Here is a 25,847-nt window from a genome sequence, read left to right on the forward strand (position 1 = left end):
CATTGAGTCTCTTGTTTTTTATTGTCGTACACTCAGGCTTTCTTTCCAGTGTCCGTGGCTGAAATCGAAGAGTTTCGGGGGAACTTCTGATATGAGCTCTGTGCCTGTTGACGGACGGGGATCTCATGGGGAACACTGGAAGAGTAAAGCGTAATTATCCGCATGCAATACAAGTCTAACTGTGTTCTACACAGCAAAGTCAGATATACCTGCAGGCAGGCGAGGGGGAGCACAGAGACTCCCTGAAACACAGCTCACAGTGAAGCAGAGTCCTGTGCCGTAGGCAGGACTGACACCCACCCTGAACAGTGTGCAGGATCACAGCAGGACTCAGGGCAGCTCCAAGTACCTGTAATATGCAAGAACATCATGAATATAAAATACTTCTCAGCCAGCAGAGCTGTCGTTATTACAGAAGGGGGGCTGTTGAGAGCGGGACGAGTGAATCGCAGTTTTAAAGGTTTTGTGTTTGAAGGGGGGGCTCTATCGTCTCCCGGCACTGTGGCTCGTCCTGTAGGGCGCCGGGCTGCAGGAGGTGAGAGTCTGGGTTCAAATCCCCGGGTCTCTTTGGGGCACATCCCAAAGCATTTTTTGAAAAATCCCGCAACAAAGTAGATGAGCAGAGATACTACTGTTAGAATCGCAAGAGGAGGGATACTTTTTTATTTTTTTTAATTATTTTTTTTCGTTTAGCGAGATTTGAACAGATAAATATGTCCGCGGAGGTCTGTCAGATTTGGCAGGAAGTATAGCTCACTCAGCTTAAACCCCGACTCATACATCTCCACCCCGGAGCCCCGGGTTCGAGACCCGCCTGGCTCGGCTGTTATTTTTCTCTCAGCTTGAACTTGCGCTCTTCCGATTGGCTGTTCTCACACCCACCTCTTCCACACGCTGATTGGACACTATTAACACTGAACTCCGCCCTGCAGCACAGCCACACCCCCTACACCAATCACCATGGTGACGGGACGCGTTCCTTCAGCACAGCGGAGCGTCATCCTTCACCTACCTGGCTGCGAGTGTCCTCGGGCCGGCAGGGCTCTCTACGCGAGGGCGGGGATGGAGGCTGCAGTCTAGGCCGCAGGCCAGCGCCTCCCGGCTCCCCGACAGCGACAGTGCCCGGAGGCTGTAGCGCTGCGAGCTGCTTGGTGTGGCTGTTGACAGGGGGACCAGATCCACGGCTTTGTACACCCCTGTACCCCGCCCCCCCACACCCAAACCCTGTCAGAATAATCAAACTAAGTAACAATTACAACCGTTTATTACAACAAATAAAGATATAAAGCAATAAAACAATTACAATACACAGCAGTGTTAGTATACTGGTATCCACAGTCCCATCTCGGTCCCAGGTGTCTCTTAATTAGCTACCTTTCTCGTCCTTTTCGCGCTCATCAGGGGGTTCACGTTATAAATAGGGGCGGTCTGTCCTCCAGCTCCTACAGGTTGGGGTCCCGACCCAGGGTGGGGAGCGCGTCCGTGAGCGGAGACGGGCGGGGAGGTGGGGGCCGCGGTGGGGGGGGAGTCTGGCAGCCGGCCGGCCGGGAGACCGCGACTGGTACCTCGCTGCTCTCCCGGTACAGGCGCTTTGCTCGGCTGCTGGAAAACCGAAAACAAAAAGCGTTTCAATTTCTCATACATGCACTAAACCTTTTTTGCAGGTTTCACCAGAACAAGCAACGTTGTTCAAGGAGAAATTCGTTTATAGCAAGTTTTACCTCTCTCGCTTTAACCTTTACAGCAGGACGAGAGCAGCCGGCGTTTCGAGAGCAAGGTAAGCGGTTTCTCTCTCCTCTCACACCGGGGTTCAGTCTTCACACCGGGTCTCGCACGTCTGGGCTCCAGGGTCCTGCGGTCAGGTACCGGTAAGTCAAGCTACGAGTTTCCCCAAGTTAAAGGCTATACAGAGCGGTCGGCGCGTCTTCATGCAAACCGGCTCCGGAGGATGAAAACCCAGCCGGACCCGCAGCTGCACAGAGTCCGGAACCACAAGGACCCGCTACCGTTGGATTCGCCAGGACCGAGAGTGGGCGATACCGGTAAGCGACGAAGCCCCTGTGAAAGTGGTTTTCAGTCCTAAACGAGTCTTGAAGCTGCGCTTTCCTGACCGGGTCTCTCGGCTTCTAGGAAGAAGAGACTCGGACTCGCCTGTGGATCCGCCGCGGAGCTCCGGTCACTCGGTACACGGGTGGGTATGCGCTCAGGTCTCCACGCCAGGAGGACTCGACAGCCGCCCCTTAAAGCCCAGAGCCGCGCCCGGATACTCCACAAGCCTAGAATACAAACGAGAAAAAAGGCGTATTTGAGAGGTAAAACGAAAAAGGGGGGAAAAAACATCAATATGAAAGCCGTAGGTTCAAGTTTAACACCAGTCTTCCTCCGCAGACTCGAAGCCACAAGTAAGCCCGTCCAACAGCTCCATCAAAGTAAGTTTCAATATAATTCACATTTAAAGCCCAGTGTTCTTGTACCGTCGTGATAAAGCGCCCCGAAAGTGTCCGCCCAGAAAAACGGTAAATTTTCGAAACTTTCTTCGTTTGCAAACTCGCTATTTAAAGGCGAAGAAGCGACCCGGCTGTCGGAACCGCTAAAAAGCCGCGGATTGAAGTCTAATTGCAGACTGACCGCACCTGCCTTCTCGTTTAGACTCGGCCAATAGAGGCGGCGGATCCCGGAGCTGCTCGTCTCGGCTGTTAACCAGCGAGTTCTCACACAGCCCGAGGGCAGAAATCCTATTAACTGTGGATTTGAGTTCACATCGCCTGACAAGCTCAGTTAAGTACAAGGTTAAACCTTACTTGGTAAAAAGGTTTTAGTCGGAGCTACACAATTTGCAGCCCTTCCAGTGCACTGTACTGTGGTAATATGACACAACCAGCTCCTGAATTCTGATTGTATCAACATCCTACCAATTAAGAATTCAATAGATCTGTGTACAGTAACTGGAATGCAGTGGACTGGAGAGGCTGCAAGTAGCTCTGACTCCAGAGCTAGATCAAGGTCCCACTTTCACAGTGCAATACCCTGAGACAGGATGGGCTCCCACACTGACACTACACTGCCCACTCATGCTCTTTATCCACCTCGAGGCAATGCTGCTCACAGGAAATCTAAATAAGCAACAAGCAAGAGTCAATCCCACACTGGGAAGGAGACGAGAAAAAGGTTCTGGCTGTGGAGTCACCTTGAGACAGAACAGGAGTCTGAAGAGGCTCAGAGACTGAAAGCAATAAGTTCTCATTAACCAGCAGGTCAAGGTGTGTTGAGGTAAAGATGCTAATTCACCGCACTTCTTAAACCAGGTTCAATATTTTCAGTTTATAATGGTTCCTGCTTTCTGACAGCATGCAAACCACACGGCAGCTGCACTTGTGTTGGGGTGAACTCGACTGTCGCAGGGGAAGGAGCTGTTTTCTGGAGATGTGGTTAGTGTGTAAACATTATTCAGACACCAGGACTCTGCAGTGACCGTGTTAAGGGTAATTGTAGCCGATTTCTTCAGTTGAAAGAACTCCACAGCCAGAATAAATGTCCCTATCAGTGGGGAATTCTCCCATACTTGTTCGTGTGCAGCTCCCACACTGAGCACATGGAAGCAAGCAGGCTTTTACTGCAGCTTGAACAATCATTTCTCGAAGAGCTTCAGCTGCCCTCACACCTAAAGTCCAATCTTTCTCATGGGCTAGAGCATTAATTCTAACAGCACAACATGCAAACAGATCACATTAATTCATGCCACTGCCCCTGTCACTCAGACCCCTCCTGTCAAGGTGTATTGATACAATGGGACACTAGATCATGCTGGGTTTCATTTGAAAGGTGTCCTGCATGAATATTGCAATGTCAACTTAAGCTTTACAGTCAAGCAATATGTACTGAACACAACAGTAATTTGAGGGATTATTTTACTTTTGGATTCTGTGCACACGTTTGATCATATTCCAGTAAAAACATCCTTTGTCCTCAGTCCTGTATATTGAAGTAATTGGGACACATTCATTTTAAGTAAATGAGGTCTGTGACCCAGTGAGTTCACTCAGTCATCGTCCTAGAAACTCCTGCTGCCACTGAGTACTTTAGTCTTCAGGTGATCATACTTCAGTTAGTTCGTCCTGCTCCACTGGATTGAAAGCTGAATGCTAACTTGATCGTTGTAAGGTTTTTCAGTTCTCCTCCTGATGACCTCCTTGGTTGCATTATGAATTGTGACAGAATGCCACAACACCTGAATATTTGATGTGCATCCTCCAAGTTGAGATGTAGATGACATGTATGGTGTCTGACTAACGCCACCTCTGATCCTAATCCTCATCCCGTACATGTGATCAACATCTGAGCTCAGGGGGGAGTGCAGAAGACATTGAGGTGTTGCTGAAGTTCTCGGCTCTGAATCCACAACACCCAGTACATTAGCGCTGAGGGAGGCGTAGAGGTGCAGAAATCTCCTCATGATCTCCCCAGGCCAGGCCATGACTCACAGGTGAGGTGCTGTTCTGTGGAGCATCTGCAGCTCCTTTCTGTCTGCACGCTTGAACCTTTCATCTCTGTACTCTGAGCACATTCTGAAGCCTGATGGAGGTTATGTCATGGCCTGGGGATGCATGAGTGTCTCCAACTAGTTCTCTCATCTGTATTAATGCTGCTCATGATGGCAGCAGCAGAATGCTTTCTGTAGTTGAAGGTAACATGGTCTCTAATGTAGAAGATGCCTCCATACTTACTGGAGAGTGATTCACCATGCAGCATGACAATAACTCAAAATAGCTGATCAGTGCAACCAATGAGGTCTTCAGGAGAAAACCGAAACTGTCCAAGTCTGGCTGCAGATTTCGATCAAGCTGAGCATGATGCTACTTGCTGAAGTACTCATTTCAAGCAAGAGCACCTCAAGAACGGGTAACTCCTCTTCTCCAGGGAAGACCCGGAGTACAGTTTCTCAGTTACCGACTTGTGCTCTGAAATGTTTAGAGTGAAAGTGTGCCAATACATTAAAACATAGGATGAGGTTAAACTTGCCACCAGTCCTGCTGTTCATCACTCACAGAGGACTGAGATTATAGATTGCCAAGGTGAGCAGACTATAACTGATCTCTAGGGTGAGCTGAAGTAGAACTCCTTACCCTGATATTAGACAAGTACTCTTTCACTACAGCAAGGAAACTGAGTTGATCGGCACTAATCCTGAATTCTGACAGCTTGTGACTTGAACCCCATTTCATGTATGTTTTCCTATAGCAAGACTAATGTTCTGGATAATTTAAAGTGAGAGTTGGAGGTGCTATACATCCCCACACTTCCTGTCTTCAGCAGGAACACCTCAGTCAGGATAGCAGCAGCAGAAAAGTGGACAGTCTAGTAATGGCCAAGCTGCACTCCACATCTCTCACCCCACCTGAGCAGCAGTGTACATACTGAAGAACACCAAAGCCCTAAACCCTCAAGAATAGACACCTCTGTAGGTGCAAAGTGTCTCGAATCACACAGAGAACAGTGAGCTCATTGGGTCCAGACTGCAGGCAATTACTGCCTCAAAGGGACCTACAACCCCATGTGTCCCAATCTTTCCTGTTTGAAAGGGCAGAGTTGAACTGTTTGTACTTGAATATGATCAAGTGTGTGCATTCAATTCCAGAACTGTATTCTACTGGATTCATTCATCTCCTGCTCACAAATAAAAATTGCTTGACTGTAAAGTTGTGGTTCATTGGTGGTGGGTACTGTCTAGACGTAGGCCGAGTCCTGCTGTATTTAACAAATGCAGGGGATTGACATGATTTGTTGTGAATCTGAGGTCCCTGTGCGCGGGAGCAAACTGAGACCTCGATCTCATCATCGGGAGCACTTGAGTATTAGGAACAGCCCCTTACCTGTAGTTCACTAGAGCTCAATTATTCTATAACCAATCTTCTCCAACAGCCTGGATCCCATGTATGATCTGGTGCTCAGTAGCCCCGCAGTGTTCTGGGACAGATGTGATGTCGGTACACTGCAACCACACCTTGCTTTGTGTGACCACAGGTCGTACACATTGCTTAAAGCGCAACATTTTCAGAAAGCCAAGACAGACCTAAAATGAGCAAAAGTTTCCAACTTAAAAACAGACAGCAGAATGTTGGTGTGCATAGAACTAAATATTTTAAATCATATAACATTAGAACCACAACCAAGGTCACACAAACAAACCGCGTCTCTGTGAAACTCACTGACCTTAGATAGGAGTGAATGTTAAAATTAATAAAACGTAAGTCGTGTGCCTTCTACTCCTGCATCAAAAATGTAGCGTCAGCATCACCCGTCACCTGCAGGAGACCATTTGAAGGTCAGAACCACGCAGCCTTAGTTTCACTTTTCCCGACAGTAGGACGAGCCTGTGTCCCGCAAAGCAAGGTGCTCTGTACCGCCGAGTGACTCCCTGTGCTCCTCTGCCTCTCTCTCCTCACTGATTCTGCCTGCTGTCGCTGTCACTTACCTGTTTTTCTTGTGTTTCAGGTCTCGCCTGGCTGCTGTCCCTGCCGCCCGGACAGAACCCATCCCGCACCGACCAGACTGCTGCGGCTGGAAAGGAAGTCACCATCACAGACGCGGTTACTTGTGATTCTGTAATGTGCTCTGTATTTTCTGTAACTCATTGTAACCAACAGTCTTTGATTTATATGCTGCAACACTCAATAAAGAATTTCGAGTTCTGTCTTGTTTTCTTGGTAACATTATTTTAACACAAACATAAAACAAAAGAAAAGGAGGAACACAAACACAAACCGAATATTAATGAAGGGGTGTGGCCAACAAAGGGCGTGGTGTTATTAATGAGGGGGGCGTGGTGCATTATTAATGAGGGGCGTCACTTATGCACTGTCATACCGACCAATCAAAATGTTTGGGTTAAAGCCCACCCCACAATTTTTACCCTCACATGATTGGTCAAATTCTACAACCACGCCCATGTCCCGCCCCACAAGAAATCTGATTGGAAAGGACTTAGGACTATGATTTTAAAGTCATACTCCACGATTCTGATTGGTTGAAAGACATGTCAATCAAAACACCACACCCCCAACAATGACACTGTTCTAAAAGGGTGTGTTTTTAAGATTGACAAGACATTGAGTCCAATCACAAATGGCTGTCTCCAAGCCCTGCCCTGCGAGTGCTTTGTTTAATGTTAAAGACCTTTAATTAACTCATACATAATCAATGTACTCATTATAATTACTTAGCATAATTTGACATGTAAACTACAGAATAAAAAGTTAATCAATTTCAATGTTTCAAATCTCTGAAACATTTAAACATTTTAGATTAAAGCAATGCAAAAGGCATCACGACAGTTTATTTGAAAACAACTTATTCAAGAAAGACAAATCATCAAGAATTAAAATAAATTTGAACTTTATTTTTATTCAGTATAATGTAAACATACATTTTAGAAACTACAAAATCAAACTTGAAATCGTTTTTTGCCAGTTGAAAAAGTAAAACAAAAAATAAAAAAAATACATACAGTTCATATAGGAAAAAACCGTGAAAAATGTTTAATACAATTATAAATGCAAATAAGTTTTAACGCCGACATCTTACTAACAAAATATGAACAGTATAACATTTTTATGCATTCAAGTATTTGTTTGGTACAAAGTAAACACGAAATATATCTGGAAAAAACACCATCCAATACAATTGCTTTTAAATTTAGTTCAATTTAACAACATACATATTAATAGCTCATTAGTACACAAGCAGCTGATGCCTGATTATAATATACATATAATATGCAGATTTCAATGCAAATGAGGGTGTCAACACCGACGTCTTACTAATAAAACAAAAGTAAAATCACTTTTTAGTCCCTACGCAAAGTGAACGTTTTTGTTTAGTATAAACAGTATATTCTCGATTCACAATTCTAGCGAAAACCACATTATACATTACCAACACAAATGCAAATTAGCTCATTAAAATACAAACGATCGTCCTCTAATTTTAATAAATGCAAATTAGTTCCCGTCGCCATCTTGCTGATCAAACGCAAACAACAAATAAATCGCTTTATACTCACGAGCTGGAAGTCAAGGGGGTCCGATATATCGCCGCAGGATTTCCGCACAGTGTTCTAACGATCTCACTAAAAGAATAAGCCAAAAAACAATAAAAATCGAGAAAACGCCATTCCAAACGCTCAGCTCCTAATTTTGCCAGAACTTCCGGAAAAAGCCGTCACGGGGGCGGGGCTAATTTAAATAAGAGCGAACTCAGCCAATCAGAATTCTAGACGTCACGCTGCCCAGTCCCGCCTCCTTGACACAGAGGGTGGGGTTGGACCGCCCTCATGCGTTGGGAGGACGAACTACAAATTTGTTTAGTAGTAAAATCGCCGCTATATATTGAATATTAATAAAGGGTTTTGGTGGGCGGGGCCACGACAGATGTCGTCTCGCCTGTTTATTGGTCATTGTGGCTCCACGGCCTATAAATTCTGGCCCGTCCGTTTATCCTCCTTACGCGCGAGGGCCGGATAACAGAGAGGGCAGTAAGTATCGTGTGCAAACGCGTTTTAAGCTTTACCACTTTGTGCATTGACACCTGTATGACATTATTGTGCCCGCGATAGTTTGGAAATGTTTTGTGAGAATTTTCTCTGTGTATTTCTTATTCTTATTCTTATTTCACCGGGCTGTGCTTCAAACTGTCGGGCGAATGCTGTGAATATTCACCCCTCTAATGTCCTGCAAACCCTGCTCTTCAACGCTGATTAACAGACCTCACTCCTTTCTCTCAATATCGCGCACAAAACCACATCTTCGGGCAGTCTAGGGGAACCATGTTTGAGTCGAGAGGGAAGTTTCAGTATTTTCTCTCCAGCTCTCTCACTCTGGATCTCGACAAGGACTCGTGGTCTCAGTAATAGTGAAGGATGTGTTTTATTGCTGCCTAACAATTGACTTTAAACCTGTCTTGTGTCACAGAGCCTCTCTCCCTCTATCTCAATGTATTATTTTACCTTTCTATGCTTCTTCCTCTGTCACTAATGTTCCAGATCTCTTCAAATAAAAGCTGAAGATACACATGAACTCTGACAACCACAGGAGTATGGTGTGTCTTAAGCACTCCCTCTGGGTTCAGATGTTGATGGCATGTCCACTCCCTAACCCCACTTCTACCCCAGTCTTCACTCTTCTACATGTGATCAACATCTCAGCTCAGAGGAAGAGCTGTCCATCACTAAATCAGAGCTCAGACTGCTGCAAACCAAGCAATTAAGAGAGGTGGAGCCCCGTTGTGGCAGAATACTTGAAACTTGTTTGAAAATGAATCAACACAAAATATTAGAGAGATTTAGAGACTTTAGAAATATTACATTTCCAAGTCCCCAAGACCGCTTGTGCTCTATACCTGTTCCCCTCTCTGAAACTTTCAGGGCACTGATCTCGTGGAGGATTGTGATGGGGCATCTTGGAAGCTCCCTCTGTCTCCTGACCCTTCCTCCATCAATCTCACTCATTCCCTCTGTCCGATTGCCCCCGTCTCTCTCTCTCACTGTTCTGCTGACCCCGGGTCCATACCTGTTGTCGGCGCTGCCTCTGACACAGTTCGTCTCCTCCTGGTCTGATGAGGCTGTGGATTGACGTGATCAAACCTCCTCCTGAGTCTCATCACCCAGGACTCCAGGTGAGTCCCCACTCTGACTCTTCTACCTCATTGTTCAAACAAGTAAATCTGGATTTCAAGCTGAAAGATGAAGGAGAAACAGTTTTGCTTTTTCAGGTGATCCTGTCTATTTTTCAGTGTAATTCATCTTGTTCCCTTGCAGCCAACACACACTGATACAGCTCCCCACTCCAACATCTACATATTTAAAGGTTTTATGTTTTATGTTTCCATTGTTTTCACTGTTCTGGATCCAGTGTCATTTCCTTCTTCAATCCCTCCTGAAGATGAAAGATATACTGCTGAAGGCTGCAGATACACAGCCTGTGAGTTTCTACTTGATCTTCCACGTGAATACAAACTGAAACCCCTGAACTCCATGTTTCCATTATGTTATGGATTCAATTTCTCCTCGTCTCCTGAGCTCTCACTTATTCACACAGAGTTAATTTCCATCATCCCTTTGCAGTCAAGACCACCAACGCAGTGAACTGACCCTAGCAGCAGCCACAGGAGTTGTGAGAAAGTGTGTACAAGTTCAATCTGTTTTAGTTTCTTCCTTTCTCCCTGGTGCTCTGTATACTTTACTCAGACACTGTGTAAAATGTCGAGTGCTCTGCAAAATAAAGATTCTCCTTTCATGTACTGATTCCCTCACTAGGAGCCCCTTCCTTCCCCAGCAGCGTTGAGGTATTATCTGTGTGTATGAACTAGATACAACTGTGTACAGCTGCTTCTTGGGCTAGAATTGTCAACTTGATCCATTTTGAGTGTTTCTGTATAGTTAGTAGTAGAGTCTTTATCTAAGGAAGTTAATTGAATGAGCTTTGATTTCACTTAATTTAGTTCACTAGAAAGTTTTTTGGTTGTTTTCACTGAACACTTCTGAATTATGTACTAATAGCTTTCATTCTCCCTGTCAGTTACTAAGAGAGGCTATTCAATCACTTCAGTCTGTATAACTGAATGGAACTGATGTCACAACTTCCTTAGACATCATTAAAGCCTGTTTTCTATTAATCACCATTCTGCTGTGAGTTTTTCAAAGGTTCTGATCTTTAGGGTATTGATCACAGATTTCTAGATCTCATCCTGACTTTGTCATTTTTGAGTAGTGTTTCAGTCTGACTTGAAATTCATTCTCAGTTTATGGTAGCTGACTGAATTTGTACTCTAGTTTTGAGAACTATTGTCCTTGATTATTGTGAATGCCTGTTTATGCACTTGTGTTAAGCTCTTCTGTCTGAAGGTGAACTTGTCCGACGTCTCAATGTGAAGTGTCTGAGTATAGTTTGGAGATCTGTATTACTGAGAAAGTCATTTTATTCATCTACTGGTATTAAACTCCTCTTGTGTCTGACTGGGATCTTCTCCGGCTCTCAGCCCCTCCTGCACTGCTGTCACCCTGACCTCCCAGACGCAGGTGCTCTTACCTCCCCTCCTGTCCTGCCAGAGTCTTCTCCTCGAGCAGGGACACAGTCTGCTCCTTCCCTCCCATTCTGATCCCCGCAGGCTCATTTGCAGCCTTCTGGAGAAGGGAGCACAGTGGAAGACGTGAGGGGACTAGTAGGAGAATCTCCTCCCTCTGGACCAGCACTTTCAGCCCAGAGCCAGGGCCAGGGCCCCTGTTCTTCCACCAGAGACTCTTAGTGTTTGTGCACAGCGCCAGCAGGAGTAATCACTCCCTTCCAGCGTCCCGCCCCACTCAGTTCCACAGGCTGGGAGAACACTTTCTCAAGGGAATATTTGGAATCAGTATTTGGATGCTCAAGCTGAGCCCTTCCATGTGAACCAGTGATCTGAATCGCTTATTTTGAGCTCATTTTAAGCCTCTGCAGAAGAGCACACTGAACCTGTGAAAGACTGCACTGTCACCATACAGCAACACTGCTGACTGATTGAAATATGGATTGGGGTTCAGCTGCGTTCATGAGGAGTTCTAGGTGTTTTAGTATTAGTGCTCAGGATGAGGCTGGGAGTTACTGCATTTCTCAGTCTGTAGTAATAAGAACATTTTTTATATTATGCCTTGAAAAGCATCTTCTTGACGTGTTATACAATAAATAACCTTTAACCAGAAACTGACAGAAAACACTTTGAAATTGAACACTTCTGTGCTGCTGGCGATGTCTGGTGGATGCATAGTGAAATGTCTTTTAATGTAGAGGATCTCTATTATTTGCATTGTACCCTAACCTCCATATAAAACTCCTACTTTAGACACACTAACCATCTGCAGGAGCAGGACTGGACACCCTGCATACAAATCTGTCTCGCACGCTCTCCTTGCTTGGGATTCACAACACACTTTGGATTTTGTCAATATAAAAGATACAATTTCTAAAATAATGATTAGGAGATGAACTTCAATGCACAGGAAACTACCTTAATCTTTTCAAGATTGAGAAGTACAGGCAACTGAAATCAAAATAATACTCAAACATTTACATTCGCACCATATCACCCTGCAACGCAGAACTGGCCACCCACTGAGGCTCAGCAGGTGTGAGCCTGGCCAGTACCTGGATGGGAGACCTCCTGGGAAAAACTAAGGTTGCTGCCAGAAGAGGTGTTAGTGGGGCCAGCAGGGGGGCGCTCACCCTGCGGTCCATGTGGGTCCTAATGTCCCAGTATAGTGACGGGGACACTGTACTGTAAACAGGCGCCGTCCTTTGGCTAAGACAGGGCGTTTCTCGAAATGAGTAAGGGTGTAACCCCGGCAAATTTCCCATTGGCCCTTACCAATCATGGCCTCCTAATAATCCCCATCTCTGGACTGGCTTCATCACTCTGCTGTCCTCCCCACTGATAGCTGATGTGTGGTGAGCGTTCTGGCGCACTATGGCTGCTGTCACATCATGTGGGGCTGCCCACTGGTGGTGGTGGAGGGGATTACCTGTAAGGTGCTTTGAGTGGAGTGTCCAGGAAAGCGCTATATAAGTGTAAGCAATTATTATGATTATTATTAATAAGATTGGCTGTGGCTGGATTTGGCGTTTAACCCTCGTCATGTGATACGGGTGCTATACCGTACACGAAACCTTCACTATCGCCGCTTGTGCATCGTCGATGGAGATGAATGTAATGCATCTGTTCTCCATAGACTCGTGTATAAGCAGCGCCCTCATGTGCTCATTTAAGGGAAATGTAACCTTCTTTCGGTTGATCACTAGGCGCGATACATTTTCATTGCCAAAATCTCACTAATAGAGCGGGCTTACTCTGCTGCTTCACAATGACATTTGGAACAGGCTATGTTTATTAGTAATAATAGACTTCCCTGCCAGTTTATCACAACTGTGCTTACTACACCTGATTCCTTTCAAGCTCTGGAATGTCTTCTATAATAGGAAAACCTCCACCCATCCACTTTTTATATCAATCCAGTCGCGGGGGAGCCAGAACCTTGAACTTGAACTTTATTGCCATATGTAACCGGTACTGGTACAATGGGATTCTTACTTACAGAAAGTCTCTCGATTGTAAAACAAGTGTAAAAAACAAAACAAAGTGGAAACAGTGCATCAAGACAATATACCAACAAACAGTAGACAATGTGCAAGTAAACATGTAGACAGTTTGAATGTAAACAATACAGATGTGTAAACAATGACTGGAGATGTGCAATAGATAAGAAATCATAAAGAGGGAGGTGGTGATGGTGTAGGTGTGGGCCGAGGGGCATGGTTAAATGTGTTCCCAATCTCACTGCTTGTGGATAGGCTGCTTACCTTTCCAGGCAAGCAGCAGGCAGGATAGACCCCGGACAGGACAGCTGTCCAGCACAAGGCAGACGGACACAGAGGCACACACTCACACAGGCAGTTTCGCCACAAGCCCATTAACCTACTCGTCTGTCCGTGGACTGTGGGAGGAAACAGGGCGCCCACGGGAACCCCATGCAAACCCTGGGGGGAACACGCACACTCCACTCAGACAGCACCCCAGGAATCGAACCCGGGGCCACAGCCCTGCCGGGCAGCAATGCCAGCCACTGCGCCGCTGGAGGTTTCATATTCTTAAACAGCGAGGGCAGGAGTTTCCTTGCAATGTATCTGTATCCGAGCAGCTGTGTTTCACACACTGGAACTCGTAGACAGTACAAGACAGCAGCCCCCAGTGCACTGACTCACAGGCCTCTCCCGGATGTGCTGGGGAATGACACTGCTGGTGCTGAACGAGTCCCCCCTTCCTGCAAATACAGCACTTACAGCAAACTGTAACTGCAGACTGCAGACTGGCTCTTATCTCAGATTTGAAATCCTGTACTAACACATGTTCAAATTAGCCTCTATATCACAGAGACATGCACTTTTTTCTGAAAGGGTTGACTTTCCTCCACAGGGATTCCTACACTTCATTAAAGTTTAGAAAAGAGAAACATTCCTTTTCTTTTCAACAGGCACTTGGACCGGTCTGAGCAGAACGTGTTACTCATTGCTTGTTTGCTTTTCTATGCAGTGTTCAGTAGACACTGTTCTGGAAATGCATATTAGCACAAATAGACTGAAAACATTTAATATTACTTGCCTTATAACCAAAGACCATGCACTCTGTGAAAACCTGACATGGATCATACTCCAAATGCAATACAAGCCACTGCCTGTGTGGGACTCAAAACAAAGACCAGGTGTACAGCAGCCCAGAGCAAGTGGGAAACAGGATCCAGTCCAGTGTGTTCTCTCTGTGTTTAGTCTTGGTGCTCCTGGAGCTGTGTGGAGTGGAGCTGGCAGAGCAACCACAGCCCCAGCTTGAGCAAACAGCCAGCCCTCAGCCTTACCCCCTGGTGTGAAGTAGCAGACAGGACTTATTGTTCCTCAGGCTCTTTTAAATCCCCACTGTTGAGCACAGAAGAATGGAGGAGCCATAGTAACCAGCATAAACCACAACTCTGGACCTGCCTGTTCTGTCAGTTCACAGCACAGGAAAATATACTGCGCTCCTCAATTAATGGCTACTTTAAAACAGCTAAAGCCCATTAAATGAGTGTTATTTTAGCCTTTTCTTTCTTTGTCAATGTAAATCCCGAGGGAGGCTTCCAGCAGCAACAGCCATGGAATTTCCAGAGTTCAGCTGCATCTGCGAGCTCTGTGACTGTGGGTAAGAATAAACAAGACTGATGTGAGAGTGTTTGCTTGCAACCTGGGGATGTGATCAGCGTTTCTTTACAGCCATTTCTTTTGATCACAGGAGTGGGAAAGGAGCCTACACATTTCAAGCAGGGATCTGAGTTGTATTTTTAGTCACTTGACTTTATGACATATGGGTCAACCACAGATTTCTGAATAGCCAAATGATTTTATTTATTCCAGGATTGGTATCTTTTTTTAAAACAGCTTTTTCTCACTTGGAGTTAATTTTGGAGCAGAGGAAGCACCCATTTGGTTTTGCTGTTTTTATCTGTTTTTACTGCTCAGCACATCTGCAATTTTTTATGAGTGCTTTCTCTGTCAGATACTATTTTTTATTCTCTTGAGAAAATGTTTTTGATGTTTATTACTAAACTTTGAAAAAAAGAGTTTTTCTAAATATCGTTACAAAGGGGGGGGGTCTAGACTAGTTGTCAGTGCCTGAGACTCGCTGTGTGATGGAGTTGTTCTAGAGTATGATGGGAATTAGCTTTCGGATTTCATGGAAACAGTAGGTCCTGAAACTTCGAGGGCATGTGCAGTAATGTCTCATAAGGCACAGTTCGGGTCACAGCAGGTAAATACGCTTATCGGCTCTGACAGGTGGGAATGTCAGAGGAGCAATCCAGCAGGTCTGGACTCTCCCTGTGTAGTAACAGAGTAGTGGCCAGTCTTAAAAGCCACTGATTACAATCTGGGCGTATGACAAGAACAATCAGATTCTCTTTGTGTGAACTTCCAACCGCTGACTGCATTAGTCCATATCTTTGTTTTAAAAGACCATTTGCCACCCACAAGGAGTCTGTGGGTACCTTGTCACTCGCGGATAAACTATCCTCTTTACTCAGCCAACACGGACACCACAAAGGCTGCAGGAAGAAGAAGAAGACGGCGCTACAGCTCAGCTTCGGGTCCGACAGGTGCCTGCTGAGCCACTACAAGGCCACCTTCACCCAGCCACGCAGTAAGCACCCAGCAGACCCGGGGCCTGTATCCTGTACTGTGATTGGTTAACGGTTTCCCCTATTCTTCAGCTGGATAGGCAGTATGACATAATGCCATTTCTTTACCGTTCCCTTTTTCTCTGATTGTCTATTACAGTCTCGCCTTTTAATTCCAATCATCACATTTCAAGCTATGCAGACTACAACGATACTCAAGCTCTACCTATTCCATGTTTTTAGGAAACTCATAACCTGATGGGAATAATATTTTAAAAAGTAGTTCTAAAACATTGAACAAGCTGACATGTCACAGTGCCTAGAACTTTTCAAGTAGTATTTTTCTTAAATACAGAGCATTGTAATCATTTTAAGTGCCATCAATTATATATTTCCACTCCCCACACACACGTTATCGAGGCATTCCCTGATCTCTCAAATAACATACCTACATCTGCAGAAATGAAATTATTTTCTTCAGGTATTTGCAAATGGTTTTTTAACGCTTCTCAATCAGAGATCCTGCCAAGACCATCTTTATCCCAGAGTGCCCTGGGGCATGTTGTCTTCCATCCTGAGCTCTTACAGAAGTACCCAGCTCCTTATCAGCTGCTCTCTGCAACTCCTCAGCCTTTGAGGACCTGCTGCCCGTGAAACTCGCACTGGTCACAGTCTAATGGTTTTTTTTTTCAATGGTCCCCTCTCTTGATTCTATCCAGATGTGCGCCTGCGAAGCAGCAAACGCCCCCTGCGCACCCCCCTGCACCCCAACCCGCCCCCCATGGCCCTGCACACCACCCAGCGCACGGCGTTCGGCCCCCCTCAGGCCGGAGAGAGGCCGCGGCCTGCCTGCAGGGTGAGTCCAGCTCGCACGATGACATGGCTGGAGGCTGTGCTTCCCCCGCCCCAGTCTGCCTCGGCCAACTGCGCGATCCACATCCCGCGTGTTCCCGCGGCGCGCCGGTGTCGTTCGCACCACCGTGATGGTGGCATCTTCAGCTTTTCCAGACTCTCGGATCCCTTACGAAGGAGAGCTGGCATCCGGTACGTTGTCATTAACTAACAGGTTTTCTTTCGAATGAAGCTTAATCCCGCTCCTGCTCCCCTGACAGGGGGAGAGCTACGCGCCTCCGCAGGAGCCCGTGCAGAGTCAGTCCGTCTACAGCCTGGACTTCCCCCCCAAGGAGCCAGAGCCGGTGGTGGCGAAGAGGCCCCTCACCAGCCTCCGGAGAGCTCCGGCCGGCGCCCGGCTCAGCCAGCACACCACCACCCACGACAGCTACCAGGGCCAGCAGGGGGCAGGGCTCCTGCGCCCTGGCCCACGGTTTGGGGAACTGCCTGCGGTCGTGGGTGAGCCTTTGTGGGAGCTCGCTCCCTGCTGCAGACACCCTTCATCCACCAGGGAGCCCCCCCACACCACCTCTTTCAATTTCACAACAAGGAAGTGCGTTGCTGGAGAAGCTCCAGACACCAACATTTCAAATGACACACCTTGGATTTGATTCAATCCATCCGTTTTCTGAGCGCTACATCAAATTCAGGGTCGCTGGGGAGCCGGAGCCTATCCTGGCAAGCAACATGCGTGAGGCAGGGTACACCCTGGATGAGATGCCAGTCCGTCCCAGGGCGCACACACACAGACACGGATGTAGACACACACAATCAGAAGCCAGCTGAAACTACCAGAGTGTCTTTCGATTGGGGGAGGAAACCCTTGCAAACACCAGGGGACCCGCCCCGAGATTCCACACAGACAGGACCGCAGATCCGGAGTTGAACCCAGGGCCCCAGCGCTGTCATGCAGGAATGCTGACCAGGGCACCACCACGCTGCCCGTCTTGAGAAGCAGCCCCACAGAGAGGCCACTTGATGTGGCAGCATGGTAACGGTCTACCCGATGACAGGTGACCGTGAATTCGTTCAAACGTGCTGTTAGATAACTACTGTTCACAGCAAGTATGGTTGCAGTAAATCAGATTCTGTTAATGTAATTGGATGGGGATGTACAGGTAGCCGATAAAAAGGTGGAAGCACCTATAAAGTCCCTTTAAAAGGACATTGACCCCAAGTGGGCAGCATGGCCTGTATGCTCTGTGGCCTAGAGTTTTATATTCATGGACACAACACCCACTGGCAAATGACATTCGGTGAATATACCAGCAATGTAACTATCCATTTCAATTCACACTCATTTTCATGTTGCAAGTCTCGGAATTGAAACGGCAAACACAACCTAGCTTTGCTGAATCCCTGTGCTTCGCTGAGTGGTCCGGAGTCAGGGTGGTTTGCTACATTGTGGAATAGTGTGTCCGTTACTCCTGCTTGCCCAGGGTCCCTGCTCTGCCCAGACCAGAGGGAGGAGATGCAGACGACGACACACAGCGAGTTTGTCCGGAGGAGTTTATCTGGAGGCAAGCCGGAGAGGAGCCAGCCCATACAGTGCAGCCTCAGGGTGGAAGGTGAGAACTTATACAGAGAACATTTGCAGGTTTTGTTTCCAGTTTACCAGGCTGATCCTGTTGTATGCTCCTCTGTCATACACTGTTTTGACAGTTCATTCTGTTGTGCTAGAGCTGAAGCAGACCTGGACCCTGACTTTCCTACCTCATCTGTCTCCAAGCCACTTCAAAGTGGCTTCAGACTTCACGACAGCCATGTCAATTAATCAGAAATAGTCTGTTTTCTAATTTTTTCTACCTTATTAGGCTTCAACGGTAGCAATTCCAGTATTTCAAACTTCTCGGGTTTCTTGCATAGAATTTAATATTAAATTAATAAGATTTGTAATAGTTATTACATAAATGTAATAATAAAAATTGCTTTGACTGATAATTCATCCCACGGGATCTCAAGGCATTTAGGACGGGACCTACTTCATCCGTCAAGGAAAGTTCAGCTCTTGCCAGGTGACAAGGGATCGGTACAAAGCAAATCTCCCAAAAATCTGCGTAAGGGGAAATTTAGAGTTTGCTGGATTGTGCAAACTCAGAGTTGAATCTCCCCAGATTAGGTAGTCTGCCCAGACGGTCCCTCTTTTGAACAGTATCATGGGTCTTTCAATGGCCAAGTAGTCAGCACCTCAGTTTAACTTTTCATATAAAAGAATGGCAGCCCCTACAGCAGTGTCCCAGGTCACCACACTGGAGCACAGGTCAGGTAGTAGCAGGAAAAGCACCTCCTACTGGTCCTCCAGCATCACCACTGGTTTTCCTTAAGAGATCTCCTGTTCCTGAGCTGACCAAACCCAGCTTTGCTTAGCTTCTGCGTTCTGACAGGCTCAGGCTGCTTGAGACCGAAGACACGGTTTTCTGTGCTGCCGGAGTGGCACGTCATCTTCTCTCTCCTTCAGGAGAGAGGGACTTGATGACCACTCATCGCGAGGTGTTCCAGCCACATCCCCTGGAGGGCGCTCCAGCGACGCGGAGGCGCAGGGCGCCGAAGAGGGAGGAGGCGCCCAGCGGCGCTCCCATGGAGACAGTCACCAAGTATCGGTCGGATTTTCCCACCCGCCAGCTCACCCAGCCAAGGAGCCAGCTGGCTAGACCCCCACCTGACAATCTCAAGATCAACCAGGCTCTGAGGTTAGGCTCGAGCTTGGGGGGGAGCTCAGTGCTCTCACTGAGGGGAGGTTGTGAAGAAGCTAGTGTTTCCTTTGTCGCAAGAAATTATTGGGGAGCTTTTCCCAATATCCCCTTTCCTCCAGCTGAAAGTGTAACAACATGCTGGCAGAAATAGAAACTAATAATGCTTCATGCTTCTATAAACAATTCCAGTACATGTTTAAATAACACTGCTAATTTAAGATGTTCAAAAGGCTTTTGTATATATTCTTACATTGTGAAATTTAGCCAGATGATTTATACAGAACATGTGCCCCTCATTAGTACTGCTAAGTGACTGTGCTCTGAAGCCCTCCGACTCTGATAGCTGATAGCGAGATTTTGGATTCAAAACTCAAAGAAAACCCTAAGAAATCTGGGTCACAGACAAGTTTAGGCAGCCTTGAGCAAACCCTTTTCAGGGAACAACTACAGTAATCAACATTCAAAATAGCCGTAACTGGGTAACAGGTGCATTTACATACACATCCAGCTGATACAATGTCCTTTCTTGATTGTTCTCTGTCTCTAAATGTCTATTACAGTCTCATGTTTTCATTCCAATTCTCATATTTCAAGCTATGTGGACTACAGCAACACTGAAGCTCTAGCTATTGACCTACGTATTTAGGAAACTCATAGCCTGATGGGGGAAAATATTATAAAAAGTAGATCCAAAACATTAAAAAGGTAACTCTAGAACCTTTCAAGTAGTCTTTTTCTGAAAATGAATTAAATACAGCACATGGGGAGTTTTCCTTTTTTCGGTCTTCTCCAACTGAAACTTGTCTCCTCTGCTTTTGCTGCTTGTTTTTAAATTCCCATCATAAGCCACGGTTCTGATGAACATGAAAACCCAGGAATAGCTAGTGTTTGGGACTGCTGCCAGCTTCGGCCGTGACCCTGTGTGTCTGAACATGAAACAGTAACTCTGCTTGCACAGGTTACACACAGAGTACTCGAGTCCACCTTGTAAAGAGGCCAGTAACAAGCCAGATCACACCTGATACATTCGGAGACAAGCTGCCTGCATTGCAGGGAACACGTTCTGCAAAGCAAGTTACATTTTTCCCCAAACAGAAACACGCCTTTCGGAAGCAACTGCACTCATGTTTGAGGTGTGTTTTATCCCTATACTTAATGTCAGACTTGTGACTCAAAGTAAATACACCAGTATTTCCCTGTTTCAGTTTCTGTAGTTCCCAACTTCCAGATCATCCAATATGTCCAAATCCAAGCTTTTCCTACGATGGGCCCCTGTCAACAATGTGGTTTATTTCATACAGTGCAAAGTGATAAAATCACAGGTGCGCAAGGCCACTCACCCATCATGACGGAAATCTTGGACAGAAGCTGCAGAACAGCCAGTGCTCATGTGACAGAAACAGTAAAAGTGGGTGTTGTGGCAGACGCTGCTCAATGATGGTGCTGCTTTTGCAGGAACGACTTCAGGACCGTTCACAGGGAGACGTACCCTGGGTGGGATGTGTCTGAGCACAGGAGGCCCAGCCCTGCCCAGCTGCAGGAGGAACTGTCTGTCAGAAATAGAGAGGCCATTTTTCAAGCAGACACTGAGACCAAGGTGAGGACAGATACAATGTCATTGACCACTCTCAACAGGTGATGTGTAATGCATGCAAGAGCTGTTAATGAAAGCCTTCTGCTTCAGCACAAGTATGATTCATACGTCATCATTCCATTGTTTCACCACAGCTATTCTCTGTCATAGGACAGAGGATATGAAATCCAGTGCCCAGCCAGATAAATGATATACAGCACATAAAAAGATGTTGGGATATAAGTTCAATACTGTCTGCTCATTAAAAAATCTACATGTAGAAAGAGAGAAACCAGCCTCTTTACCTGCAGCTGATTAATAAGTTCCTTGATTTAAACCTGTTACATTCAGAGACAAATGCTGCGATAGCACGCCAACGAAAACTCAGTAACATTACAGGGCCATTTAACCTGCTGCTGGGTGGAGACAGCGCTGCTTGAGTCTGTGTCTAACATGCAGTAAGTACGGTGCAGCTGAATGAAGATGCTCTGTGTTACTCAGAGCTTGGCTTGGTGTTTCTTTCTCACCCGCCCTGGCCTGCAGCTGGCGTACCGACCTGTTCCCCTGGACAGCCTCCAGCTTGAGCCTCTCCCGCGCAGAGACCCGGTTCTGAAGGTCCAGGCAGGCCAGTTCGAAGACACCACGGCCAGCAAGGAGTTCTTCCAGAATTGGGGGGTCCAGCGTCGTGCGCGCTGGGGGGACCTTCATGATGGGGTCTACATCATGCCCACGGTGAGAGACCCTCCACAGTATCTGTGCTCGGTCAGATCGTCCCCGTGTGTCCCGGCCTGACCTGAGTCTCCTCCTACCTGCCCCGGGGGAACAAGGCTGCTGGTTAGACAGGCTGGGGGAAGGCATGGGACTTGGCCAAGCTTGAAGGATTTTAGTGTACGAAATGGGACAGATGGATAATTCCGAGGGGGGAAGGGGGCATGGGGTCAGCTTTAAGAAAAGGTAGCTTTCGAGGAAACCTCTTAAGATACGCCAGCTGGGGCTGCTCCCCTCAGAAAACACGACTCCACCGTATGTATCCGTCTCAGGCTGCTCAGCACTGTTCCGCTCCAGTAAGTTAGCTATCTAATTCAAGGTAACTTTGTACCAGAATATTAAACATGGACATCCTCCCCTGGCATGTACAAGACAACTAAAGACTGAAACATGTCTGGTTTCAGGGAAAGTTTGAGGGAGAGACTACAAACTCCAGGACCTTTTTCAGAAAGAAGGCAGAGATGGTGACCAGCTTTAAGCCAGAGCACAAGCCCATACAGGCAGAGGGAGAGCATGACTTCACCACCGTTCACCGTGACACCTTCCGGTAAGCTGTCTGCTTTATGAGAAAATGCACAGGTTACAAAAGGTTGCTTTGTCTGTGAAAGACAAAGGCACATCGTGGGGCTCAAACCACCTTAGGGTCTGCTTCCCTAGAACCCATTTTGCTTTGCATCAATGAACACTGTTAAAATTGTCACCTCTCCAAAGACCGCAAACCACTACTTGTGTTCATTTTGTCCCTCTTTAAATTCATTCTCCTAAAACAGGGGTCTCCAGCCCTGGGCCTAGACAGTCTCACAGGTCACCTCTTTCAGATGAACTAAGCAGGCACTTATAAGAACTCTGTTTCTTGAGGACTGATAGGCACTCGGATGGCTGTCACAGATGATCTCTGAATTACTTTGACAAGTCAACCCGTTTAATTAATCAAAGTGCATCTCTTCCAAGTCTTGTGAATATTGGGGGACCTTTGAAACGTGTCGGACTGGGGCTCTCAAGGAGCAAGGCTGGTATCATCTGTGCTGTAAGAAGAAGAATCCCTACCCAGCATCTCAATGATGCCTTTAGAAGCTGATAGTAAAACTTAACAAGTACAGGTTTATTCCAGCTGAATAAACACAACGTTTCGGCTGTGGAGCCTTCTTCGGGTGTCACACACACACAGTGTCGCATTTTCTCTCTTCTCTTTTCAGCTGGAATGAACCTTTACCTGTTCCTCTGCAGCCCACGCATGCTGACGCAGCTCCCCTAGTGAACTAGTAAAACCTAACTGTAAAAACATAAGTCTGTTTACTGATCCACAATGCCTAGAAACACACTGTCAATATGTGCTTTACAGACATTAAAATACTGACCTGCTTTACTGCTTTCTCTCCTCAGGCCTCTCAGTATCCCACCTTGTCGGCTGCAGCTGTACCTCGCTCACCAGCAGCAGCAGAGCCAGAAGCTTATGGCGCCCCCTGCTGTCCCAACCTGAAAACAGCAAATGCATTTTTTAAGGCGATAAGAAAAATGAGGAAAAGAGGAAACAGGTGGAATATATATATAGATATTAGCAAAGGGATCATCCTTGTAGTGAATAGCAATTTATATTTTCACAAATGCAACCATTTTAACAAATGGAAATGCAACTTAAAATAGGGCGTACGATTAAAAATATGTTGTTTCCTTTGTGTGTATGAAACTCCCACTTACATTCTTTCTTTCTCAGCCTCTTTTTTGAACCAGCATTAGAAGTCTGCCGTGGTCAAAGTTTAAGCGATCGAGACCATGAGCACGTCTTCTTAAAACAGCGTAAGATTTTTCTAGACACGCAATGCCATCAGTCTCAGCAAATAAACTAAATGAGTTTGTCCAGTGTAGTGTAACATTAAATCATAATCCATTAAAAAAAACAATCTAGATGAACCCTGCAAGATGTCAAATAAACACAGAGTATTTATCAATAAGAACATATCAAAATACAAGCTTGTAAGCTTGTCCCATCAAACCCAGTACAATCAAATTTTACTTGACTACACTGTCCAAAATCAGTAAATAATAATAATAATAATAATAATTGCTTACACTTATATTGAGCTTTTTCTGGACACTCCACTCAAAGCGCTTTACAGGTAATGGGGACTCCCCTCCACCACCACCACTGTGCAGCCCCACCTGGATGATGAATGTATGTTTCATGTAGAACACTCAGGCTAGAAAGTGACCAGTTGACCAGATGACCTGTGGTTTGTTTTCCATTTTTTAATAGTTTTATTTTGTAATGCCAATCGATTGTGTTAAAAAAATGCTAATCTGGTGATGGGGTTACAAAAAATTTTTTGTCTAAAAATCAGTACAATGAAATATTTAACCTTTTGGGATGGAAAAGTGTGGACAACCTTGGAAAGTGATATTTAATGGTTCTCCACAAACCAACTCTCTCCAAAACAAAGTTTAATTGTTTGTTCAGGTGTGACTGAAATTGATGATATCGGCACACAAGAGATTTACACAAGACAAATTTACAGTTAATTCTGCTGCTGACAGAATTAGTTGTTTTGAATAGAAAAAATAACCTTTTATTCAAGCTCAGCAAGAAAGGACCATACAAGCAAGTTTATAACAGCTCTGTACATATTAATTAAAAACAACTCTGCTAAACTAGGAGATCGACTCTGGATTACTTTCATTTTCACAACAGATACACTGTCTATTTTACTTTAAAACACTTGCTGTGAAAACCTTTAAACAATCTGTTTTACTTTTTAAAGTCAGTCTATTACATACCACAAGATGCTTTGAAGGAAGGTTGCCTCACAGACAACATAAAAAGGTAAACTATGGGCATACTGAGCAACATCGGTATAGCTGGATAAAGATTAGAAAGCATTGCCGGGAAATGGACAAAAATAAATAAGCATGCTAAATTACTATTTCATGTAAGATTGTACTAAAGAATCTGTCAGCATGCCCTATTGTATAAAAGGAAAGGAATAGCATTGTGTACTTGTAACATACATGACCACAGGTTTCTATATGTGCTCAGTCATCTTAACAACAAATCAGCAGGGAGGAATTTAGTGATCACTGAAAGTAGAGAGGCATGTCATTTGTATATTTCTAAGATATTTCAGCTTCAAAGATGGCAGGACTACAACTGTAATACCATTTCACTTTAATGCGAACAAATCTGAACCAGGACACTACAGACGAATCACACAATCCTTCCGTTACTGATTCAGCTAAACTGGAATGTTCTGAAACATAACGACATTTTAAGAGACAGCCATCTGGGATTTACACAGCTAAAGTCTCACGCCTCTTAAAAGAATACTCCCCAAAATCCAAAAGGGCATTTTGTAACACTCAAGCCCATAACTTGCGTTATTTAGATTCCAAAGCCTATTTAAGTCACACAGACGAAACAGCAGAAGGCTTTGCCATTTGAAAGAGGGGACATTATGCTCAAGTCTCAACACTAGTAGGATCTCTTTTAGATCACTGTGGTCATGCGTTCTCACCACATCACAAAAGTAATATCACAGTCTTAGACAAAACCGTTAAATAAATAGCAGCAAGAATGTCTCCAAAAAGGGTAATGTAAAGTCAGACTAAAGGAAATCAATCTCTTCGGTTTAGAACAAGCAGTAGGAGACTGAGAGATTTGACCCAAGTGGACAGAGTCCTAAGAGGTATAGAGAGGGTTAACCCAGGAGATTATTTCACCCAGGTATGTAAGAGTCAAAGGAAAGAAATTGAGAATGTACAGCTGGAAACGTGTTACAGATATCTACAACAAAGTGTTTTGTGTAGATGGAGACCAACTTTACACTTTCACTTGTAAAGAATACACCCCACACCCTTGCAGTGTTAACTGAAAATGTCTCATTACAACCACATAAAAACAGCTATCTACAAAATGCAATTTGACAGAAACAGAACACAGAAAAAGCCTGAAAGAGCTCTAGTTACAATGCCTTGCAAAAGTACTCACATACCTTTAAAAGGTTTCAAATGCTGCTGGATTACAAATGATACTTACATATCAGAATTGATTGCAAACTCACCTGCTCAGACAGAAAATCTGGAAAGATTAGTTGTTTGTCAGCAGATATCTAAAAGAAAGTAAAAAACTGAATACAAACTATTCAGAGCCCTGTGCTCTGGCAGCTCTAAGGTCACACAGGGGAAAGAAATCGCCCTAACGAGGATATAATTG

The 25,847-nt window shown here is 45.5% G+C and overlaps 1 protein-coding gene and 2 long non-coding RNA genes across 11 annotated transcripts; 2 read left to right on the forward strand and 1 right to left on the reverse strand.

The window, feature by feature from the left end:
* Positions 1-2: 2 nt before the first annotated feature.
* On the reverse strand, positions 3-11,307 carry LOC138224902 (uncharacterized). Of its 8 annotated transcripts, XR_011183362.1 has the most exons (11): positions 11,082-11,307; positions 9,564-9,729; positions 8,060-8,125; positions 6,473-6,558; positions 5,871-6,070; positions 2,152-2,276; positions 1,722-1,852; positions 1,375-1,602; positions 1,013-1,224; positions 210-349; positions 3-135 (listed from the first exon to the last, which is right to left on the reverse strand). It is a non-coding gene; the product is annotated as an uncharacterized lncRNA (long non-coding RNA). The 8 variants fall into 8 exon arrangements; XR_011183355.1 differs by having other exon boundaries at positions 1,722-2,276; positions 11,082-11,303; XR_011183357.1 differs by lacking the exon at positions 8,060-8,125 and having other exon boundaries at positions 1,722-2,276; positions 11,082-11,303.
* LOC138224904 (uncharacterized) lies at positions 2,226-6,691 on the forward strand. Its single transcript, XR_011183371.1, has 4 exons — positions 2,226-2,312; positions 2,389-2,429; positions 2,650-2,777; positions 6,493-6,691. It is a non-coding gene; the product is annotated as an uncharacterized lncRNA (long non-coding RNA).
* LOC107075695 (stabilizer of axonemal microtubules 2) lies at positions 9,591-24,295 on the forward strand. Of its 2 annotated transcripts, none has more exons than XM_069183091.1 (10): positions 9,591-9,669; positions 15,626-15,741; positions 16,438-16,574; positions 16,831-17,068; positions 18,049-18,177; positions 19,068-19,299; positions 20,758-20,899; positions 21,419-21,607; positions 22,048-22,190; positions 23,027-24,295. In XM_069183091.1, exons 3-10 carry the CDS (start codon positions 16,500-16,502, stop codon positions 23,121-23,123), a joined length of 1,245 nt encoding a protein of 414 aa, XP_069039192.1. In that variant the 5' UTR covers positions 9,591-9,669; positions 15,626-15,741; positions 16,438-16,499; the 3' UTR covers positions 23,124-24,295. The 2 variants fall into 2 exon arrangements, with proteins under 2 accessions (XP_069039192.1, XP_015193220.2); XM_015337734.2 differs by lacking the exon at positions 9,591-9,669 and adding an exon at positions 14,332-14,748.
* The last annotated feature ends 1,552 nt before the right edge of the window (positions 24,296-25,847 follow it).

Source organism: Lepisosteus oculatus, chromosome 23 (assembly GCF_040954835.1).
Source record: "Lepisosteus oculatus isolate fLepOcu1 chromosome 23, fLepOcu1.hap2, whole genome shotgun sequence".
Classification (NCBI taxonomy): Eukaryota; Metazoa; Chordata; class Actinopteri; order Semionotiformes; family Lepisosteidae; genus Lepisosteus; species Lepisosteus oculatus.